At 43.7% G+C, this 25004-nt stretch overlaps 1 protein-coding gene across 6 annotated transcripts in view; it reads right to left on the minus strand.

Annotated features, from left to right (window-relative positions):
- The window catches only part of ncam1b (neural cell adhesion molecule 1b), a 115317-nt gene that overhangs the window by 15327 nt on the left and 74986 nt on the right, over positions 1-25004 (minus strand). For 2 of the 6 annotated variants that reach the window (XM_064984933.1, XM_064984930.1), the window contains exons 2-15: positions 19897-19971; positions 19330-19539; positions 17924-18067; positions 17335-17472; positions 17023-17140; positions 15941-16101; positions 15508-15650; positions 14080-14103; positions 7108-7137; positions 2579-2729; positions 2091-2278; positions 1587-1683; positions 1265-1435; positions 841-969 (exon numbers count right to left, since the gene is read on the minus strand). In XM_064984933.1, the coding sequence (XP_064841005.1) occupies positions 841-969; positions 1265-1435; positions 1587-1683; positions 2091-2278; positions 2579-2729; positions 7108-7137; positions 14080-14103; positions 15508-15650; positions 15941-16101; positions 17023-17140; positions 17335-17472; positions 17924-18067; positions 19330-19539; positions 19897-19971 (1779 nt within the window). The remainder of the gene's footprint in view (positions 1-840; positions 970-1264; positions 1436-1586; positions 1684-2090; positions 2279-2578; positions 2730-7107; positions 7138-14079; positions 14104-15507; positions 15651-15940; positions 16102-17022; positions 17141-17334; positions 17473-17923; positions 18068-19329; positions 19540-19896; positions 19972-25004) is intronic. The other 4 variants (XM_064984931.1, XM_064984934.1, XM_064984932.1 and 1 more) reach the window with 2 other exon arrangements.

Consider the following 25004-nt stretch of genomic DNA (forward strand, 5'->3'; position numbering starts at 1 on the left):
GCAGATTAAAGGTATTAAACTATTTAGGTGAAATTGAGAGAACAGAAAGCAAAAGAAACATGAAACAATATTTCATGACTGCCAAATCTCAATGGAAAATGCAGAGGCAAATGAAAGCCACATGAAATCCACTGACTGTATAAATAGACTAGACCGTTTTAGAACTGGAGACAGACTGTTTTGCAAACACTTAGAAAGTTTGTCCAAAGTTCAAACTAATACTCACACAGAGTGAGTGTGTATGATGATGAGGCACTTACTTGTGTAAGAATAACCTGAGCGGTCCAACAGAAAAACAGATGAGAGAAAATGAATAAACAGAAAACTACACAACAAGAGTGTGACAAAAAATAAAGAAAATAAACTATCAAGGCTTTATGATAGCAGCATCAATCAATCAGAATGTCCTCGGATACCAAACGATCAGTTCAACTCTACATATGCAGTGCATGGCATAATATTCCTGAGTTAGGAGTGGGCAGACATTCCACTTCCAGTGACATTTACAACCAACAGGGGGCGATCAAGGGTAAGGAGAGAGCAAGAGGGAGAGAGAGAGAGAGAGAGAGAGAACAAGGGTTGTCTCATCATCCTGGCAGTGAGAAATCAAGCCAGTTGTGCAGTAAAAGCTTCTTCCTAGATTTACAAGCACAGCATAGGGCAAATATGTTTGATCTGAAGGTTCTAAGTCAGTGCTGACCAATATGTCTATGGTGGAGCTGACAAACAGACTGTATCAACAGGGCTGAATGTATTGATTCATTCTAATGAGGAAGTGCAATGGGCAGTGGCAAGGTGGTTGTTGGGGAGGTTAGAAGGGAGGTGTGAAGTGTGACTTACGGACAGGCTCTGTCTTGAAGACCAGAGCGGGGCTAGTTTCACCCTCTCCCTTGCCGTTGATGGCTAACATCTTCACCTCATAGTTGGTCTCAGGCTTCAGGCCTATGATGGTAACTTCACTCAGAGTTCCTGAGGATACAAGTGAGAATTACAATTACTGACAAATCCACAACAAACTGCACTCAGACAGAAATATCCATTTGACAAGTAACAGGGATGCAATGATTACAGACAACAACATTAGCTTTTTTTCCTCATTTGAGGGTAAATCCAACTAGCTAAATTATTATATAGGTCGGATGTTTCATTTAAAAAAGGCCAATGAATGAGAAAAAGAAACATAAAGAAGCACATTTCCTTTTTTTATCCCTCACATCCCTCTCTCTTTACCCTCGTAGCACCCCCGTCCTGCCCCTGTACTCACCTCCTTGGACCTCATAGACCTTCTGCACCCAGCTGCCCCTGCCCACAGTCTTCCATTCAGCCCGGTACCGGAGGACGGGTACACCCCCGGTGGCGTCAGGCTCCTGGAACGCCACCCTGGCTGAGCTGGAGAACGGCTCCACCCCCCCGAGGGACGGGGCTGACGGGACATCTAGAGAGGAGAGGAATCACACATAAAGGTACTCATTAGAGAACTACAGTACATTTCATTCGATGACGACATGAAATATTAGATTCACAATATATTAGATTCACAATATACGATTTTGGATAATTAGCTACAGATTGTGATTGTGACTGACCAGCCTGAATGAGGAGAAACTCCTTGGATTCTGTGCCCATCTCATTGGAAGCAGTACAGTTGTAGCTCCCAAAGTCATTCTCAGACTCTGGGGTGACCTGGAACAGAGGAGAGAATCGATGCATGAAAGTGGGCAGAAAAGCATTACAAACACAAGGTGACTAAGATGCATGAGTCAGTTTGTTCCACTGTTGTTTGTCCATTAGAGATGCCTGTTTGTATTCCTCTGTCTCTGTGCTTCCCTCTACTGAATAATGAAAACACACTCAGTCTCCCCACAATGAAACTGGGGGAGAACCCTGCAAATACTAGCTGTCACACATTAAATCTTTATGACATGTAGAGTGTTCTTAATTTTGTGTGTGTATTCATGTGTGTGTGTGTGCTCAAGCATGTGTGTGTGCTCATGCATCCGTGTGTGTGTGTGTGTGTGTGTGTGTGTGTGTGCGCGCGCAGTATGCCTATGTGTATGCGTGTGTGTGTGTGTATTTGAGTGGGTCTCTACCTCCAGGTAGCTGGCTGTGGGGCTCTGGAAAACCTTGGCTTTAGTGACGTTAGCGTTGGGAAGCTGAAACCCGTCCCTCAGCCACAGCATGGACACGTCACTGGGGTGGGCCAGGACCTCACAGCTGATGTTAGCTGCATTCCCCTCCCAGGTATACACTGTCACTGAGCCCTGGATCTTAGGGGCATCTATGGAGGAATGAACGAGCAATGTGAATAAGAGATTGCTGTCTTTTGTCTTAAATATTTAAAAGAGTAGGTTTTGGCTCAAATGTTGGAAGCTGCAGGCAGTATGCCAGGCCTGATGAAGACTGAACACTAGAGACAGTGGTTGCGTCCTTATTCCCTATATAGTACACTTCTTTTGGGACCCTAGAAGCCCTGGCAAAAGTAGTGCACTATAGGGTGTAGGGCTCTGGTCAAAAGTAGTGATCTATAGGGAATAGGATGCCATTTCAGATGCAGCCCTGTGACATGTAGAGCTCTTACAGCGGACTTCCAGGTAGGCGGGTTGAGAATCCACTCCGATGGCGTTGCGTGCAGAGCAGAGGTACTGGCCAGCGTCGGTGAACTTGGCGTACTTCAGCGTGAGGGAGGACACACGAGCATCACTCCTCACTACGACGTTCCCATCCAGACTCTATAGGGCAGGAAATCACAGGGTAGCAAGCAACAAAGGACCTCTGTTTGCAGTACATCAATGTTAACCTCATACCCCATTGTGATCCATGCAATATTGAGAACCAATACATTATAACACTCTGTAGTTATATCATAGTAACATTGAACTCTGAGCCTGGAGACAAAGCATTGTAGCACTGAGTGCTTTTCCTATGGCTGTAACATCAAAAGGTGATGACACTACACATGGACTGCCCTTATGAGAGAGACAGAGATACTGTAGAGAAAGATCACAACCCTCTGTATTGTACAGTAGAGGTGTGTACAGTAGCAGAGCACATCACTAAGGGTTCAAGAAGCTGTATGGATGGAGCCATCAAGAGCTTTTCACACAAAGGCTGTAGAGTGAGGTGGTTGAAATCAGATACTGCAGGCTATTTAGGTCTCAGCCTGTTAAACGCTACTGGTGTATAGTAGTGGTTCCTGTGGACAGGATAACATGCCTAGCTTGCATTTTTACACACAGCCTGCTGAGTGGTTCACTTTATCGTGTGAAATTCAACTAGACATTAATAATATATTGACATACTAAGTGTTGTATTTGTGTTTCCCAACAGCAACATACTGTCTGATGTATAGTTCCTACATCTACTGTATACATATTATAGGGCAGTCATTCTAGTACTGTACAAAACCCGTGGTTGATCCATGAAATGTCAACTCACTAAAATGATTCTATTCCTCAGAATTAACTAGCTACCTCGTCAGAGCAGTGCAAACTGTCACTGTCCCTGGAACTCTAAAGCAACACCATGCTGACTAAATTCATAAAGGATTAAGACTCAGAAGTAGAACAATAAGGGTTCAGAAGGAGAACCAAAGCATGTGAAATGGGGAAGAGGGCAAAAACATAGCGTGCCGATACATTCAAGTCCTTGCCAGTTAAAACTAGAGCAGAAACACTGCTAATGGCTAATAGGGTTGATGTTCGTCTCAAAACACACTACTTTAACTCATTAACGCCAGATACACAAGGTCTAAATAAACAGTCATGTACGTAACCTTTAGCGTCGGGGTCGGCTACTCTTATTGTTGACACTGAACAGTCTGGGTCGGCTACTCTTGTTGTTGACACTGAACAGTCTGGGTCGGCTACTCTTGTTGTTGTTGACACTGAACAGTCTGGGTCGGCTACTCTTGTTGTTGACACTGAACAGTCTGGGTCTACTACTCATGTTGTTGACACTGAACAGTCTGGGTCGGCTACTCTTGTTGTTGACACTGAACAGTCTGGGTCTACTACTCATGTTGTTGACACTGAACAGTCTGGGTCGGCTACTCTTGTTGTTGACACTGAACAGTCTGGGTCGGCTACTCTTGTTGTTGACACTCTGAACAGTCTGGGTCGGCTACTCTTGTTGTTGACACTCTGAACAGTCTGGGTCTGCTACTCTTGTTGTTGACACTGAACAGTCGGGGTCGGCTACTCTTGTTGTTGACACTGAACAGTCTGGGTCGGCTACTCTTGTTGTTGTTGAAACTGAACAGTCTGGGTCGGCTACTCTTGTTGTTGACACTGAACAGTCTGGGTCTGCTACTCATGTTGTTGTTGACACTGAACAGTCTGGGTCGGCTACTCATGTTGTTGTTGACACTGAACAGTCTGGGTCGGCTACTCTTGTTGTTGACACTGAACAGTCTGGGTCGGCTACTCTTGTTGTTGACACTGAACAGTCGGGGTCGGCTACTCTTGTTGTTGACACTGAACAGTCTGGGTCGGCTACTCTTGTTGTTGTTGAAACTGAACAGTCTGGGTCGGCTACTCTTGTTGTTGACACTGAACAGTCTGGGTCGGCAACTCATGTTGTTGACACTGAACAGTCTGGGTCTGCTACTCATGTTGTTGACACTGAACAGTCAGGGTCGGCTACTCTTGTTGTTGACACTGAACAGTCTGGGTCGGCTACTCATGTTGTTGACACTGAACAGTCTGGGTCTGCTACTCTTGTTGTTGACACTGAACAGTCGGGGTCGGCTACTCTTGTTGTTGACACTGAACAGTCGGGGTCTGCTACTCTTGTTGTTGACACTGAACAGTCTGGGTCGGCTACTCTTGTTGTTGACACTGAACAGTCTGGGTCTGCTACTCTTGTTGTTGACACTGAACAGTCGGGGTCGGCTACTCTTGTTGTTGACACTGAACAGTCTGGGTCTGCTACTCATGTTGTTGTTGAAACTGAACAGTCTGGGTCGGCTACTCTTGTTGTTGACACTGAACAGTCTGGGTCGGCTACTCTTGTTGTTGACACTGAACAGTCTGGGTCTGCTACTCTTGTTGTTGACACTGAACAGTCTGGGTCGGCTACTCTTGTTGTTGTTGAAACTGAACAGTCTGGGTCGGCTACTCTTGTTGTTGACACTGAACAGTCTGGGTCTGCTACTCATGTTGTTGACACTGAACAGTCGGGGTCGGCTACTCTTGTTGTTGACACTGAACAGTCTGGGTCGGCTACTCTTGTTGTTGTTGAAACTGAACAGTCTGGGTCGGCTACTCTTGTTGTTGACACTGAACAGTCTGGGTCTGCTACTCATGTTGTTGTTGACACTGAACAGTCTGGGTCGGCTACTCTTGTTGTTGACACTGAACAGTCTGGGTCGGCTACTCTTGATGTTGTTGTTGACACTGAACAGTCTGGGTCGGCTACTCATGTTGTTGACACTGAACAGTCGGGGTCGGCTACTCTTGTTGTTGACACTGAACAGTCTGGGTCGGCTACTCATGTTGTTGACACTGAACAGTCTGGGTCGGCTACTCATGTTGTTGACACTGAACAGTCTGGGTCGGCTACTCTTGTTGTTGACACTGAACAGTCTGGGTCTGCTACTCTTGTTGTTGACACTGAACAGTCTGGGTCGGCTACTCTTGTTGTTGACACTGAACAGTCTGGGTCGGCTACTCTTGTTGTTGTCACTGAACAGTCGGGGTCTGCTACTCTTGTTGTTGTTGTTGACACTGAACAGTCGGGGTCTGCTACTCTTGTTGTTGACACTGAACAGTCGGGGTCTGCTACTCTTGTTGTTGACACTGAACAGTCTGAGTCTGCTACTCTTGATGTTGTTGTTGACACTGAACAGTCTGGGTCTGCTACTCTCACGCCAGTCTAAATCACTGTTAACTCATGTTAGGTGTCGTAGAAGAGCTGAACTTCTGGGGACCTCTGCATTTTATTTTGCATGGCTTTGAAGTTCAACACCCACACATTGCAAGTGAACCATCTCATGCTGTTCAATTAGCTACAGTAGGGACCAGTCTGGGGGACAAACTAAGCCTGTGGCTCAAATAGCACCCTATTCCCTACATAGTGAACTATTTTTGACCAGAGCCCTATAGACCCTGGTCAAAAGTAGTGCACTACAAAGGGGATATGGTGGGATTTGGGAAACTAACTAAGAGAGGAGTAGCGCTCATTAGTTCTGTATTCAAACTCAACAGAAGCAGCATGTCTGGGGCATTAAGTATGCCTGAGGAAACGCTTACATAACACAGACACGGCAGTCAGTCCCTTTTTCACTCCACCCCCATCTTCCTCCTCCCTCCACCACCCCACCTTATCCAAACACTGACAGGGAAAATTCCATCAGAGCTGAAAGGGTGGCCAGAGAGTGTGACAGTGTCCCGCAGCCTTGTGCTGCTCTCACATATGCCACCCCTTATGTACAGGCAGGTCCTATTGTGTTACTTGATGAAGAAATATAGACCAGGCACATTAATACAATCTTGTTGTAGTGTAGATAGAACATTCAGTTCCTTGTTTTTGGGCTGTATTGTAAGGTCAAAGAGGGTCAACTGCAAATCATCATCGTGGCCAAAGACTGGACAACCACATGGCAGACCAGACCATGATATACAATCTCATTCTGTCCTGAGGAAGACCATCTCCTTCTGTTCATATGCAACGTGAGAACATAGATTCATTAAAGTTTCATAACTATGCTTTTCAACAACAGAGAGTTTATTAATAATGCAGGGTGGTGGTGCCTATTGGAAACATCAAGCAATTTTTGCTTAGCTCGATCATTTGTGCACCCTAGACCTTATTCCCTGGAAAGAACGGGAACAAACATCCTTCACCAGTTGTCTGATACCTGGCTACAAAATGGATGAGCTAGGAAAAAGAACATTCAGGTTTCAAGGATAATTTTTCAGCATGATGGTTCACAGAGCAAAGCCACTCTAACAAACCAAAAAGGACTGATAAGAGGTTCTCCATCAGTTTCCATGACTACAGCAACCATAGAAAACAGTGTTGAAGAGAATTCAATAGAGTGAAAGAGGATGCATGGGCATGGTATATGGCAGATAGTGATGGGTATTGGGTATACTATAGAAGCTATACCTTGTGTTGCTCGGGCCGAGTCCAAGAGGCCTGTAGAGGACACAGACAGAATAGAACAACAACAAAAAACAAAGCAATCCTTGGACAGGAATCCTTATCCAGTACCCCACAGATGGAACAAACAACACTGCACGAGCATGCAACTGGACAACACTTCCCCACTCCTGTACAGAACGTGCTGCTGTAGTCCAGTGAAATGGGCTAATGCTAAAACTATAACCCAAGCACGCCATTCCATTGTTTTTGACACAATTTGACTCATCAACCTTTACGCTCCTCAGTGGTATTAAACTACTCAGCATGAACCTATAAATAGCCTAGCCAGCGAGCTAAACAGGTTTTAATGACGTCATTTCAACCCCTTTAGCCTGCTGGGTACATGTTCATGTGCAAATAATAGACGTAACATTGGAGTTAGCTAGCATGGAGGGATGCTGAAAGAGAGAAAAATCATAGAAACATTTCTCCGTATATCATCTTCAAAATCAAATTATTAAGAATTGTTTTCATGATTATGAATTATAATGAATGCACATTTAATATGAAGTTATAAAATCAACACAACATTTAACACTTAATTCAGTCCAACAAAAGATAATTAAACGTGATTTAAAAAAGTATTGTCCACCTGAAATACATTTACTTACAGAGGATTTATTTCCTCTGAATTCTTCCATAATACATATTATAAAAAGCATGCTTTATGGGTTTCCTAATGTTAAGGAGAAACAAGAGGCATGAAGGAGAGATGATTGATAATGGACGACGACGTAGTAATGAATGGAAAGGAGTATGGAAGCCAGACGACAAGCAAAATGGTAAACAGCTTTCCATCAGATGCAGAAAACAACCAAGTGTCCCATCTGCTGAAACGTACTGCAGGCAAAAAGGCCCAGAACTCAATTCATTATTAATACAGTCAATCTTAACATTCCTTCCAGACCATCCTCTCTCGTTTAGAGCTGGACGCCTTCCAATCACTCACAGATGAGTGAATAATGAGTGAATTCATCTGGATTCTATCTTTAATAAGGGCTAACATATACCACTGTAGACTCACTGCCTGTCACAGAGAAACACAACACACGCATCTGTCAAGAGACTAGTTAACACTGGGAAAGCTTCAGTCACACTACAGGGCAGAACCAAACACATTCACAGAACAAACTAATAATATGTCAAGTAAAAGATCCTGAGTGAAGAGACATCCTAAGTAGGGAGGGGTGTACTGTATATTGAGCCATGGCATGTAGCTCATGTAGATAGTGAATGTATTAACAACAAGAGTTGTGTCCGCCCTGGACGGGTCATGTGATATCACTATTTTTCACGGTCCACCTGGGTGTGGCGGGACAGGAGAGACACGCATAGCAAGACAGGCACATTTAACACCTGATGTCAGAAAAGCAGTCAGGGACCAGACCCCACAGTGCAGAGGAGGAGCTGCTGCTCATTATTACAGGACGCATTACTAACAGCACCCCTGGTCCTGGCTGGTCTGACACAGCACTGTGAGGTATGCAATTGAGTTGACACATCACTGTCAGACCCATGTTTTATTTTTGTTTAAACAATGGGACGTGGACCAAAAGCAAATGATGGTGAGAGCTGTAAACACCATGCATCTAATCAGTTTAGTGCAACCAGCACTAAATAACATCCCATCAGACAAATCTAATTTCCAGGCAGCACTCCTCATCCCCTGGGTAAGCAGTGAGCAGCGATCCTCTCTCTCCCTCTAGAGTATGAAGGTATGGAGGGGAGAGGAAGAGATGCACTGTTGTAGAGGAGATTCTCCAGAAGAAACACTCACATAACTATCTCACCCAGCACCACACAAAAGGCATCTTCTCTATAGGCATAAACAGCCCAACAGCAGGGTATGGTTACAGGACTGGGGAAGTGTTTTTTGATGACCGCTGACTAGGATCAGTTAGGAAGCTCTCCATCATTTATCCTGGCTAGCAGCATTCCAACTGTCATACCATGAGAACAAACTGCCATTCAATGTCCAGAGAACCACATTGTACCACCACTGACCAGACAGGCACATACAGTGGGCTCCAAAATTACTGGCACACCTGACTGGCAATGCACAAACAATACTTAAAAAATTATAAACAATATCATTATAGAGATAAACTCAAAATACCAACATGTGAGAAATACTGTACTGTATTAATGTTTCAATGGAACGAACCAAAATCACACAATTATTTAGAATTATTTAACCTGTTGATGCTCTGGGGGCGCTATTTCATTTTTGGATGAAAAACGTTCCCGTTTTAAACAAGATATTTTGTCACAAAAAGATGCTCGACTATGCATATAATTGATAGCTTTCGAAAGAAAACACTCTGACGTGTCCAGAACTACCAAGATATTTTCTGTGCGTGCCCTAGAACGTGAGCTTCAGGCAAAACCAAGATGAGACGGCATCCAGGAAATGAGCAGGATTTTTGAGGGTCTGTTTTCCATTGTCTCCTTATATGGCTGTGAATGCGAGAGGAATGAGCCTGCCCTTTCTGTCGTTTCCCCAAGGTGTCTGCAGCATTGTGACGTATTTGTAGGCAGATCATTGGAAGATTGACCATAAGAGACCACATTTACCAGGTGTCCGCCCGGTGTCCTGCGCCGAAATTGGTGCGCAAAAGCCAGCTGCCAGTATTTTTCCATGGGATACAGAGAGGAAAGCAAGCTTCCACGAACTGCATATCAATGAAGAGATATGTGAAAAAACACCTTGAGGATTGATTCCAAACAACGTTTGCCATGTTTCGGTCGATATTATGTAGTTAATTCGGAAAAAGTTTTACGTTGTAGGTGACTGAATTTTCGGTTCGTTTCGGTAGCCAGACGCAATGTAGAAAACGGAACGATTTCTCCTACACACAGACGCTTTCAGGAAAAACTGTGCATTTGGTATGTAACTGAGAGTCTCTTCATTGAAAACATCAGAAGCTCTTCAAAGGTAAATGATTTTATTTATTTGGTTATCTGGTTTTTGTGAAAATGTTGCGTGCTAAATGCTACTCAAAATGCTATGCTAGCTTTGCATACTCTTACACAAATTAGTCAATTTCTATGGTTCAAAAGCATATTTTGAAAATCTGAGATGACAGTGTTGTTAAGAAAAGGCTACGCTTGAGAGCAGACGCATTATTTTCATTTTATTTGCGATTTTCAGAAATCGTTAACGTTGTGTTATGCTAATGAGCCTGAGGCTTTAGTCACGATCCGGATCCGGGATGGGGAGTTCCAAGAGGTTAATAGAAAATAAATTTAACCAAAATCAAGGTTTCATAATTATTGGCACTCCTCATTCAGTACTTAGTGCAACCACCTCTGGCAAGGATAACAGCATTTTTCCCTGTAATGCTTGACAAGGTTAAAGAACACATTTGGAGGGATTTTGGACCATTCCTCTATGCAGATCCTTTCAAGATCCTTCACATTCTTGGGTTTGCGCATGTCAACTGCCCTCTTCAACTCAACCCACAGGTTTTTGATTGGATTGAGGTCCAGCGACAGAGCTGGCTATGGCAGAACATTGATTTTGTTGTCACAGAACCATTTCTTTGTGAATCTTGAGGTATGTTTCAGGTCATTGTCTTGTTGGAAAGTCCACCTATGGCCAAGTCCCAGCCTTCTGCCAGAGGCAACCAGATTGTCTGACAAAATTGCCTGATACTTGTTGGAATTCATTATGACATCAATCTTAACCAGTGCCCCTGGACCTCTGGAATGAAAACAGCCCCAAAACATCACTGACCCACCACCATTTTACCGTGGGTATGAGGTGCCTCTCCATGTATGCATCTCTGTTTCGATGCCAAACATGCCAATGCTGTATCTGACCAAAACATTCAATTTTGGTCTAATCTGACCAGAGCACCTTCTTCCAGTCATACTTTAAATGACGTCTGTGTCATGGGGTCAGAAAGGGCTTTCTTCTGGCAACACTTCCAAAGAGCCTGTGGTTGTGGAGGTGGAGTCTGATGGTGCTTTTTGAAACCTGGTGACCCCAAGACGCCACCAAGGCCTGCAATTATTTCACAGTGATTCTTGGGGATTTTGTTGCTTCTCTCACCATCCTCCTCCCTATCCTTGGGGGCTTAATGCATTTGCATCCTCTACCCGTGAGGTTTTCAACTGTTCCATATCTTTGGATTTAAAAAAAATAATTGCCCTGACAGAGCTCAGTGGTATATTCAATCGTTTGTGGCTCTTCTTGTAGCCATTACCAGATTTATGAAGATCTACGACCATCTGTCTCTTTTGAACTGCCAGTTCTTTTGTTTTCTTCATGGTGTTGGATGACAAAGAGATATTGCATGCGTGTTACCTCATTTCGTAGAACAGGAAGTGATGTAATGGCTCAATATAGTTCCTTAAGATAAACTTCAATAAGTGGAATTTAATTTTGGTAGATGTTATTGTAAGGGTGCAATTAATTGTGAAATCTTGATTTGGAGGAAATGGATTTTTAATTAAATCAATAAATTATTTTGGTGGGTTCCATTGAAACATTAATAAAGTACAGTATTTCTCACATGTTGGTATTTTGAGTTTATCTCTATAATTATATTGTTGGTATTGTTTGTGCATTGCCAGTCAGAAGTGCCAGTAATTTTGGAGCCCACTGTTGATGAGCATTGTGTTGGAACAGTAGCTAGAGAACAAGAGCCTCTCTATAGTAGGTCCCTACTCTACCTGTGCTTAGTAAAGCAGGCCCTTGGATTGAAAGCATTGTTCTGTTTCAACACCCCTCCCTGAACCAATCACGTTATAGTGCTGCAGCCAACAGCAGCCAGCAGCACCACATGATTGAGCTCTCTGATCATTCAGAACACTTCACCTTCAAATGTTCATTCCCAAGAGTTAATAGCTACTTTCCTACTCTCTTTCCTACGCTCAACTATCTGAATACTAGACCGATCTCATTGTGCTTCAATGGAGCACATTATCATAAATTAGGCAGCTCCAGTAAGATTCAATACACAGTAATCTACAGCATATGCTGTCAACTGAACAATTCAATATCTGGTCATCTGTACCACGTTTGAGCTCTGATGAGCTTTGAAGAAACCCATTTTCAAGCACATTTGCTCCTCCTTTCCAGAGCCTGAATGTTCTCAGATAATTGCAGCTTGCAAACCTTGTAAATCAAGTAGAATATTTCATATATATTCAAATAACCCAGCCTTTCATTTTGCGAGATAATGTCCTAAGCACGCATACACATTTCATTTACATTTTAGTTATTAAGAATTGTTACAACAAATAAGGGGGCTGAAACAACAATGTAATGACAACCCTTGCAAACAAAAACCTTTCCTCAAAAACAAATATGAGTATGAGAGCACTAGAATAGAAGAGTAAGCTGGTTTAAACGTGTTTATGTAATAGCTAAAGCATAGTGTCCTCTTGGAACACAATGTTACCATGGCATGTGTTACCCACATTTAGGCTATTCTATGGATTCAATCATTTTGTCAATCTGATCCTCTCTGTTGACATCTCAATATCTCTGTAGTTATAAATATGTGACAGGCTTCATTTGTCTGCCATCACTATCGTAAACGTATAGGGAGAGAATATGCTGTGTTGAATAAAAAAGAAACCCTATCCGTTATAAAACCTTTCAGGGTATAGCCTACATTTCCTCAGACAACAGTCAGACTCAGAAGACAAGTGGAAGATAGCTGAGGGAATAATACACTGGAATGCCCTGTCAACAGAGATAATGGTAATCCAGCACCTCTTTACAGCAGGAACTATGAATACGTTCATTTCTATGAGTACAACAGTCAGCAGACTGGAGAATGTAAAGGAGCGTTAAAGCACTGAGAGAGGTGGCAATGCTATATATGTAGCATGACACACTAGCGAAATAGCACACCACAGCATGCACATGCACACACACTTGTAACACAGACACGATTCTCACAAATATCCCTCAACACCAATTCCACACAGGGAAAACAAAACTGCAATTGTCGTGCTGATAGCCAATGAGCCAAAACAACAGCACTGATTCAAATAACAGGCCCATATAAACAAATCACCGTAGTAGCTGGATAGATAGAAGACTATGACACATATTTCATGTGAGAGTTGATCATTAGCGTACCCTTTCACCTGTCCTATGATTAGTGCTGCTAGCATGGCAGATGAGGCACAGCCAGGTTCAAAAACAATTAGCAGCCATTTTCCAAATCACACTATCCTGACTTCTCGCTAGTAAAGACATTACCTCAGGATCATTGTCCATGAGACCCACAGTACCAGACCACCGCTGTGAAGGGGTTTCTATTCCTTAAAGCTCCTGTTCCTAATGATAATTCAATGGAGGCTGCTAATAATTTCTTCACCCACCACCATGGAGAGACGGCTGTAGTAGTACAACACGGACCAGATACAGATACAGACTTAGGCATTTTGATTTTAGCTTCAACCTTGACAGAATGATTGATGATTGATGACAGATATGCAGTGCAACAGATCATCTACATGAGAGGACAGAGAGGGACATAGACTGAGCAGCAGTAGGGCATGAGGCTGCCCCGGTGGATGGAAGGAGACGGAGATGATCGGACCAGGAATGGCAACACAGAAATGAGGAGGTCCTTTCTAAATGTCATTAAGGTAACCATGCTTTCTTCTGACCTCAATAGACAAGGCAGAGGAAACCCCCAAAGTTGAACCATTCAGAACCACTCTCTTGCAACGCAACAGTCAAGCAACAGTCAGGCTATATTTAGAAAACATGCAACTTTGAATCAATTTCATAAACCCTGATGAGATCATATCTTGAGGATTTTCAAGGAATATTGACTGAAGAGCAGACAAGAAAATTCCCTAAAAATACTTATTTGATTCTATCAGGGTTTTTGTTGAATCTCATACCCCATACGTGATTTGTTCTATCAATTGATTTTGTTCCATTTCTGTGCCACGCTGATTTCATACCTGATAGATCCTGTTAAGATGTGCCTGCAGGGGAGAGAATGTAGCGATGTAAACTGACCTTCCCGGGGCTCCGCCTATCTACACTCCCCCTATAGTGTACAGGTACCTACAGCTTGTCTCTGATGGAATGTCCCCACCATTACCTGTCTATCGGACGAGATGAGGTCATTGGTACTATAGGGAACTAGCTATGTGGACAATGGAGCATTATATGAAAATATAAGATCCATAGATTACTGTATGGAGCAGTCTGCAGGGGACAAGCAGAGGCTGCTACAGGTACATATACTATATATACGAAAGTATGTGGACACCTCTTCAAATTTGTGGATTCTGCTATTTCAGCCACACCCATTGCTGACAGGTGTATAAAATCGACAACATAGCCATGCAATCTCCATAGCCAAACATTGTCAGAAAATTACCTTACTGAAGAACTCAGTGACTATCAGTGTGGCAGTGTCACAGGATGCCACCTTTCCACCTTTCCTGCTAGAGCTGCCCCACCAACTGTAAGTGCTGTTATTGTGAAGTCGAAACGTCTAGGAGCAACAATGGCTCAGCCGCGAAGTGGTAGGAAACACAAGCTCACAGAACGGGACCGTTCTGCCCTCGGTTGCAACACTGTGTCTAGAAGCAACGTCAGCACAAGAAATGTTCGTTGGGAGCTTCAGGAAATGGGTTTCCATGGCCGAGCACCCGCACACAAGCCTAAGATCACCATACGCAAGCGTCAGCTGGAGTGATGTAAAGCTTGCCACCATTGAACTCTGGAGCAGTGGAAACGCGTTCTCTGGAGTGATAAATCACTCTTCACCATCTGGCAGTTTCAGTATGACAATGCCCCTCTGAGAAATGGTTTGTCGAGATCGTTGTGGAAGAAATTGATTGGCCTGCACAGAGCCCTGACCTCAACCCCATCGAACACTTTTGGGATGAATTGGAACGCCAACCACGAGCCAAGCCTAATCGCCCAACATCAGTGCCCAACCTCACTAGTGCTTTTGAGGCTGAATGGAAGCAAGTCCCCACAGCAACGTTCCAACATCTAGTGTAACGCATTTCCAAGAAGAGTGGAGGCTGTTATAGCAGCAAAGGGGGGGCCAACTCCATATGAATGCCCATGATTTTAGAATGAGATGTTCAACGAGCAGATGTCCACATACTTTTGGTCATGTAGCGTAGGTCTAAGGCGCTATAGGGACGAGGTCTAAGGTGGGATGGTAACTAGTTAGCTACGAGGTAGTAATATGAACTTCACTGTGTGACCTTCTATTAGCTAGCTGCTGCTCTGGGGCCATACTTAATCAGTAGAGATGAACCTGGCTATGGGAACCTTGCCATGTTTAAGTGAAACACATCCTCTGAGTGTCCCTCTGCAGTGGGGACACAGCCTCAGGCTGGCCTCTCTCTGTGGGCTGACTGTACCTGTTCTCCCTCAGTGAAGGTGCGTAGGCCGAAGCTCCAGTTGATGGTGGGGGTGGGGTCCCCTGACGCCTCACAGGTCAGAGTCACCTGCTCCTCCATCTCAGACGTGCTCTGGTTCAGCAGGAAGGTGATATTAGGTTTCACTGTAGCAAAGACAGACACACACAGAGCCATTATAACCAACCTGCAGTGACACACATCTGTAAGACCTACAGTAGAGCTACATTCACAGTGTGCACACACCCATTACAAGCAGCACCTGCCATATCTGATGCTAGTACTTAATACCTATGGCTATAAGCACAACATAACCCACCCAAAAATCACTTGTTAAAATCCTCCCAAAGTGAATATAGATAAACCATTGATAAACCACCAGAAACCCATCACACAGTCAATCATCTGTCAGTACCAAGTGAGAGGAGTCCCTCACCAAACACCCTGAGGCTGAGTTCCTGTTCGCTCTCCCCAGCCTTGTTCTTAGCGATGCAGGTGTACTCTCCCTCATCCAGCTTGGCCACCTCCATGATGGTCATCTCTGAACCGTCCTCATTAAAGCTGTATTTGTCTCCTGACTCCAGAAGAACACCGGCCCTGGGGGAGAAGAGACGGGGAACACACATACACACACTCTGATTTACAATCAGCTTTAATGAAACGATGAGAAGCAACCCTCACGACACAACTAATTTGCTAACTACGCTTGATGATCATTTGTATCAAATAAATATAATAAAAGACTTCAAAACAAGTATTTTTCCCCTTGAATTAACTCAGACTTAATTCATATTAGCACAATTCAGTTTTATCAAAATAATGTTTCAGTGTGACATTGAATCGCTCTTTCCAAATGAATATTTTTCTTCCAGTCTTCAATCATGATCTCTCCAGAATCTACAACAGAGAACCATTTACTTCTTGGCATATAACAATGACCCTTAAGGTCAAGGTTTGACCACAGATAATTACATTGTAGTCTCTTGGACCTTGAGCAGGAGAGAGAGATTGTGAGAGTGAGGGCAAAGCCTATCACCTTGACTGGTGAGTTAAAATAGATCCTCCCCCTTTACCTAAGACTCAAACCCAAAGACAAGTGTCACATGGAGTTCACACCAGTCCTTTCCATCACCTAGCAACAAGGGAAACAGCTCCTCTAACTCTTTTAAGAAGGTGAGAACAACACACTACACTGCCAACAGAAAACCAAGGGCAGGGGACTATCCCTCGCATTGGTGTTGGTAGCCTATGGGCTCCATGGTCAGATGGATATCTGCAAAACACTGGTTAGTGGTATATCAGTCTATCAGGCTTGAGTGTGAGTGTGTTGTGTTGTGTGAGTGTGAGTGTGTGTGTGTGTTTGTGTGTGTGTGTGTGGGCGCGAGTGTGAGTGTGTGTGTGTGTGTGTGTGTGTGTGTGTGTGTGTGTGTGTGTGTGTGTGTGTGTGTGTGTGTGTGTGTGAGTGAGTGAGTGTGTATGAGTGTGTGTGAGAGAGAGAGAGTATGTGCTCCAGTTTACCTAGCCCAGGTCACCATTGGCTCTGGGTATCCATCAGCTGCACAGGTCAACATGGCAGACTGGCCCACGCCTGCTGTGGCATTCACCTCAGACTGCCACACCCGGATGGTAGGGAGCACTGAGGGAGGGAGACATATTAACACACCTGAGACCATGCATAAGACTCCCTGTCAGCAAAGTTACTACTGCTGAAATCCAGCCCACAGTCGTCTGCTGTCTAGGATGTTGGTAGATGACTTAACACCACAAAATGTTGGCAAACCCATGAATAAAGTGACAAGGAAATAGAGAGGGAGGAAGAAGTAGGCTGACCGTTGACGATGACCCTGATGATCTTGAGGTCGATCTCTCCCCGGGCCATGAGGCGGCCCTCGCAGGTGTACGACCCCTCGTCTGTCTTCTTGATGCCTCGGATCTGCAGGTGGTTGTTGGGCAGGATCTTAAAGCGGACTGAGAGGAGAATCAAATCAGAATGAATATGTAATGGATGAGAGAAAAAAGGGATTTTCAGACAGAGATCCCTGTACACCAGAACATCTCCCTTTCTATGTAAATTGTTTAATTAAAGTGTTTAAACAGTTTCATATTCATACCCATCAGTTATAATATTAGTCAGAGAATCGCTCAAATGGAACACTGTCTGACAGCTGTAGAGGGACTTTCTGACATGGTTGAGTAAAAGAATAGTGATAAGACTGACAGTCAAAGACAAAAAAAAAAGTGGAAACAGGTAGGGTTACACAACTCTGATAACTTTCCCCAAATTCCCAGACTTTCCACAAATCCTGCTTTTGGATTTAAGCAGGAAATCCTAATTCCTTCAAACTGGAAAACATGGAGATTTTGGGAATGTTACTGGAATTGTGCAACCCTACTCCTGGTTAAATGGCATCTATCTCACCATCCTTCTCCATCTGAATCTTAGCTCCTTTGTGTTTCCAGATGATGGTGGGGGGAGGGGAGCTGATGACGTCACACACAATTTTGGCGTTGTCCCCTTCATTGAACTCTTGGGGGGAGGGGGCATTCTTGAAGGTGATCCTTTCTACAAGACAAAATACAAGAATGTTAGTCAACCATTTAAAACCATGAAGAACATAATGTGTGTATCCCACATGGCACATAGTTTTGACCAGGATCCATAGGGTGCACTACATAGGGAATAGTGTGCCATTAGAGATGTAGCAATGGGTTCATTTAACTGTTTTCCTCTACACCTCAGCCTCTTAACTGCCTTCATTCTGATCACATTAACATGTTGTGCCTGCTGGGAAACCATAAAGGGTTGAGATGATGGACGTCTTCTGATGCTTGGCAGCGTCGAGCTATAGAAACCATTAGTCAGAAGACATGCACCACAGACAGGTTCATTAGGCCTTGTTTTAATGCTCTTTGGAGGGGTTTATTGACTGATGGAAAAATCCATCTCCAGCTGAAAAACAGAAAATAAAGACATTTTGCCCTCAAGCCTTCAATAAAATGTTTGAGCTTTTCCGTCAACACTATACTGAAGGTTGAGGAAATTGAATCATCTAATTCTCCTTAAAGAAAGCTTGGGGTTCTTAATATAACCATTTAACGCTCTGTGATCAGGACATCCCCCTGAGATTATACTATTTCATAAAGGAAACACACTGGTTTTGAATGGGACATCTAACCTACGTCCCAAATGGCACCCTATTCCCTAAATAGTACACGGAAATCCGATGGGACTCTGGTCAAAAGTAGTGCGCTAGAGGCCTCCCGGGCGGCGCAGTGGACGAGGGCATCGCATCGCAGTGCTAGCTGTGCCACCAGAGACTCTGGGTCCGAGCCCAGGCTCTGTCGCAGCCGGCCGCGACCGGGAGGTCCATGGGGCGACGCACAATTGGCCTAGCGTCGTCTGGGTTAGGGAGGGTTTGACCGGTAGGGATATCCTTGTCTCATCGCGCACTAGCGACTCCTGTGGCGGGCCGGGCGCAGTGCACGCTGACCAGGTCGCTAGGTGTAATATGTTACGGTGTTTCCTCCGACACATTGGTGCGGCTGGCTTCTGGGTTGGATGTGTGCCCTGTTAAGAAGCAGTGCGGCTTGGTTGGGTTGTGTTTCGGAGGACGCATGGCTCTCGACCTTCCGTCTCTCCCGAGCCCATACGGGAGTTGTAGCGATGAGACAAGTTGGTAACTACTGACAATTGGATACTACGAAATTGGGGGTAGAAGAGAAAATAAGTTGTGTGCTATATAGGGAATAGTGTACATTATAGGGAGGGATTAGGATGCCCTTTTGGACATATCCCTAGAGAATGAAGAAGGAGGAGCAGTTTACGGTAGAACTTGACGTTGACGGTGGCTTCTGCTGACTGGTCTCCGTTGGTGGCCAGACACTTGTAGGTCCCAGCGCTGTCCACCCCGGCCTTGTAGAGCGTGAGTGTGGACGAGGACTCGTCGTTTCGGGTTACGGTGATCTCTGGTTTGTTGGGCTCTATCCTCTCCCCGCTCGGAAAATACCAGTCAATCTCCTTTGCTACCCCAACAACTGCACAGAGACAAGAGACGGTTACATGTGTTTTTTTTGTATCGAACTAGAAAATCATTACGATCACATATTGGTATCACAATGTTGAGTCGCTCTACAAGACAAATAAAGAGCCACAAAGAAGAGTATCAACCTAGGAAACAACCTATACACCTTATAGGAAATAGTACTCTGTTATCCTAGAGAAGGTTACAGCTACCTTGTTCCTGTCTAGTGGCCTGACAACTGTTTTCTACGCACAGCATATCAGGACAGGACACAAAAGGTCAGTGTATATGCAGTACTGCACAATGGGAGCTAAACAATTACAAAGAGACAGTAGACTACTACAGTATAATGATACAAGGGCAAGCTTACCTTCACACAGAAAGAACTTGGACTCTCCGACACTGATCTCTCCCTGGGTGGGGGTGATCTCCACTTCCAGACAAACTGACAACAGAACAAAATAGACATCAGATTAGACAGAGCAGTACTTGGAAGCAATATGTTACGTATGTGTGTGTGTGTCTGTGTCTGTGTGTGTGTTGGGTGTGTCTGTGTCTGTGTGTGTGTTGGGTGTGTGTGTGTGTGTGTGTGTGTGTGTGTGTGTGTGTGTGTGTGTGTGTGTGTGTGTGTGTGTGTGTGTGTGTCTGTGTGTGTGTCTGTGTGTGTGTGTGTGTGTGTGCGTGCCTGCGCGTGTGTGAGGGGGAATGATAGAGAACAGAGTGAGACAACATTTCATTAATGACATGTGATATTAAAGCTTATGTCTGCAGTGCTGCTTATAATTTATAATTCAGGCGCTGTGCCTGTGTCTCCCAGTGTTCTTCATTCATTCCTTATCAGTAGTCTCCTTATCCTCTCTGCTAGTACAGCAGCCTGTCATTATGGAAAGCACTGCTTGCTCTTTGGGCTTTTAGGCTGGGTTCTGCTGTAAAAAGGGCTTGATAAATTAATTTGATTTGATTTGATGGAAACCTCCAGTTCTGCCACAGGAAACCATGACAGACGAAATAGAAAGCTAGTTGGCTTTATTACTGCAACCACATGGGCATAGGCTACTCCTCTGGGTCTACTGTATATCAACTGGGTTGAGTTCCAAATGGCACACTATTCCCTATATAGTGCACTACACTTAGAAAAAAAGGCTTCCAAAAGGGTTCTTCGGCTATCCCCATAGGAGAATTCATTTTGGGACGCAGACCTCGACCCCTCCACAGCAACAATATCCTACTGTAAACCAAGCTCGGGTGAACCAGTAGGAAGCACGTGAAATGGTAAACAAAACACAGCAAAGAGAAAACTGTCTGCAGAGAGAGAAAGAGGTGTGTCCATGCCTGAGGTGAAACAGTAGCCTCCATCTCAGTGGTGTTGATAGCAGCAAGCAGGTAGGTAGGTAAGGTTCTACTGCTCTTATTGACAGTGGAGCAGGCAAGGGGGGAGAAAAAATGCCCCTTCCAAATCAATAGTTCAATCACAACACAGAAATCTATTCCAAGCCATGGCTCATGTCTCAGAGAAGCACCTCTGGCAGATTGATTGAGGCTTTGCTTTATTGAAAGACCACGTTAAGACGATGCACTTGGCGGACACCGGCAGAGAGTAAAGCCCTGTTCACACTGGCAGTATGAAGTGACACATTTTCTTTTGTATATCTGATTTGAATCTCATATTTTTGCAGTCTAAACAGACAAAAAGCACATGGAATCAAATATTTCAAACCACATTTTAAACAACCTTCATGGCCATGTCACCTGTGTCTGAATGGTCAAATCTGATTTAATTGCCCTTAAATGATTTTTACTGTTATTTGGCATACCTTGTAGCTTGCCAGCTACACTGTTGACAGTTTGACAAGAACACGAGGTAGCTTGTTAATTGTTTACAAACAATGAATGAATGTGCTAGCAGGCTAAACAGCTACCTAGTTAGCTAGTTAACTACTGCGGCTAGCCAAAAGTGACATGTTTTGAAAGTTGGACCTCCCGAGTGGCACAGTGATCTAAGGCACTGCAATGCAGTGCCCACTGTGCCACTAGAGATCCTGGTTCTTGTCCAGGCTCTGTCACAGCCGGCCACAACCGGGAGACCATGGGGCAGTGTACAATTGGCCCAGCATCGTCCAGGTTAGGGGAGGGTTTTAGTCTGGCAGGGATGTTGTTGTTCCATTGTGCACTAGAGACTCCTGTGGCTGGCGGGATGCAATGCACGCTGACACAGTTGCCAGGTGCACAGTGTTTCCTCTGACACATTTGTGCGGCTGGTTTCCGGGTTAAGCGGGCATTGTGTCAAGAAGCATTGAATTTGAAAAACAAAAATAATTTGAGCATTAAGGCCTGCACTGTGAACAAGGCTTTAAAGACAAGGGAATAGACATCAACCATCTGATAGTAATATGCTGAGAAGAGAAGGCCACACGGTATTAAATGGCTGCAGCATATCAATCTGTATTTGTTGGATATTTCCTATAAAACATTTGATTGCATCAGAGGTGATTGATGTGAGATGTTATCTACTATCCATATAAGCCAAATGCATCAACCCAGAGAAATAACATTCTGGAAATGGCACTACTAATTTATAACACTGTCAACAGCTCTGATATCAGATGTATAAAGCTCCAAGTAGAAGTTAAGAGCCAAACATCCGCAGATTGGGATAGTCCACTGAGTATGGAAAATGATAATTGACCAAAACATCAACGACATTCCAAGTATCCTGGAATCGTGAAGACAACGAGCGGCATAAAAACAAACAGGTTATACAAACTCATTATCCGCCCCTTGGAAGAACCTCGTGCTAATCAATTTCATATCAATTATTTGGGGAAAACACCTTACTTATATTGCAGCTTTCAATATGGCAAATCCCATGACATATTTGTCCACTTCGAAGAATAAATTAAGACACATCAATATCAAATTTACATAGAGCCATTTGGAAATAAACAACATCACACCAGAAAATAAACTCATAGCAAATGTCTGTCTCCATTTCATCTAACAGGGTAGATTCATACGTTCAGCGTTCTTCCACACACCATAAGCACCACCCACTTCTGACTGGAGAAGACAGCCCTCCGAGGCCAGGCAGCTATCGTCTCATTCACCAGCCTTTTGTCTGGTTATCCAGAGTGATGCTGTGAGGAGCCTGGTGAGAGGGCCAATATGAGACCTGGGGTTGCATCCCAAATAGTGCCCTATTCCCTATGGATCCTGGTCAACAGTAGTGCACTATATAGGGAATAGGCTGCCATTTGGGACTCAGCCCTGACCTATCAAAAGGGCTCCTGAATTAGCTAGTTTTCTCTGAGGAGCCTCTGTCTGGGCCAGCCCGTATGGACGATACACAGCTATAATGGGGTCTCCACCACCAAGAATAGCAAGTAAGTAGTCATTTTCAATATAGGGCAAGCAGAAACATCATAAGCCAAGCAAAACTAACATCAAGTACCAAGCAGTAGATGAACTATGCATGTCCAGTTGGTTTCTGATGGAGAGTGAGACATGTAATCCTTGCCTCTGTGATACATACTGTATCTCTGTGTGCAAACATCAAAGCTCCAGATGACCAGTAGAGTATTAGCTACAGATGTTCAGTAAGATTAGGTTCTCTCACTCTGTCATCCAGTATAAGCGCATAGCATGGAATGTCCCATCAAAACAAAAACAACGGTAGCTAGGTATCATGGCGATATCCATTTCTGCATACAAGATTAGCTTGCGTTTGAAATGTAAATATGTCTAATTGCAGAGGGCATTATTACCAAATGGGTGATATGAAGGATCTGGCTGTCTGGTTGTCTAGGCTGCAGTAGACTGGATGAGGGGAAGTCCATTTACTAAGGCACCCCACAAGGGAAGGATCAGATGTCTGAGAGAGATAGCCTCTAATACATGAGAGAAGAAAGGCTCCAGAAACTGTACGTTATTGTAAAGTCTGCTCTGGCCACGGGAACTTGAAACCAATGTCACTCAATCTCACACTCAATTCGTGCAAATATGTACAAAAAGTGTTTCATGCATTTTTGTGTAGCCTTATTCATGAGAAAATACACACTTTTTTGTGCAACTTCATTCATAGAAAAATACATTCTTTGTGGGCACACTTCAGAACATTCTTTTGAAAGTTATTGGAGTAATGCATTTTGGGCAATGGTGTCCCACAATTATTAATTCATAAAAAACAAACAAATGTGTTAACAACCCAATATTGTTTATCAACCAGGTTGTCACTGAAAAACATATTATATAATAGAAGCCTTACATTTATTCAATGCCAATGTTATTTTCTTTGCTTGTTTTAGCATAATACTTTGGGATACTTGTGCTATGTCAGATTTTATAAGGGTTGCCAGATTGGAAAACAGATCTGTATTTGTCTGTTTTTTTGGGGTGGTATCGATGAAAGAATTTGATTGGGGATAAATGTTCATGATGGGAAATTAATTCATCAATAAATGTGGGGAAACAGAAGACCTGCAAAAACAATCTGTTTGGTTTAAATTCCCCAGGCACAACTGCATGGTATTTGCAACTATAACGAGTCTGGATTATGATCAATTAAGCCATATCAATGCAGTTAAACAGGTTCATGTAAAATAATGAATTATGTTGGCTGACATTTATGGCACTTCCAAGGCCATTTCATGATGATTATTACGGTCATATCAATCATGTTATGTACTTAGGCTGTTGTAACAAGGCATATGACAGCATTGTAGACCTACTGCCTCTGCCCAGAGGCCGACTGGGCTTTCATGTCAACGGCCGTGAGAGCTCACTTTGCTACGTATGAGCTCTGGTTAGAGTCCCTGTTGAAGCTTTCACTTTCTTCCGCTACATTGGTGGAAGTGTTGGGATCCTGCCTAGCTCATGTCTAGTTATGTGATCTAGTGGTTGGAAGCATTCTGTTTTTCAACATTGTGTTGGGTGTAATTACATTGATGTATCTAGTGAATAATGCATAAGCAACAATGGGCATGACGGATAGAAGTAGTCACTACAGGTGTGATCAAGCCTTACATCAAAGTTGCCTGAAGCTGAATGGAAAGTGATATGCCCTGACCAGTTATTCAGAAGAAAGTCCTCTGATTATCTAATTTACATAGTTAACATATCAGCGTGGACCCAAAACAAACACATTCTACACATTTACAAACGATCTGTTTAAAGTGTTATTACAACCATGGTGTTCTTTTGTTACTGAAGCTTCTACATCTAATAACCTGACAATGATCCACATCATATGGGTAGACAGATAATGTAAGTGTGTTACACAGCAAAACACAACTAGCCTTTTTTTAGGATGCAAACCAGTAATATGTTGGTCCATCCTGTTCTGATCTAATGAGATGGATGTAGGATTTTATATGGCCTAGAATCAAGTCCTTTCCCAGTCATAAAGGACCAAGCTAGGCCCCTCTTGGTTGGCTAAAACTGAACTCAAGTTAGGGGTTATATGTCAGACTCTCCTGTACCACT

The sequence above is a fragment of the Oncorhynchus masou genome, chromosome 13 (assembly GCF_036934945.1).
Source record: "Oncorhynchus masou masou isolate Uvic2021 chromosome 13, UVic_Omas_1.1, whole genome shotgun sequence".
NCBI classification, from domain to species: Eukaryota; Metazoa; Chordata; class Actinopteri; order Salmoniformes; family Salmonidae; genus Oncorhynchus; species Oncorhynchus masou.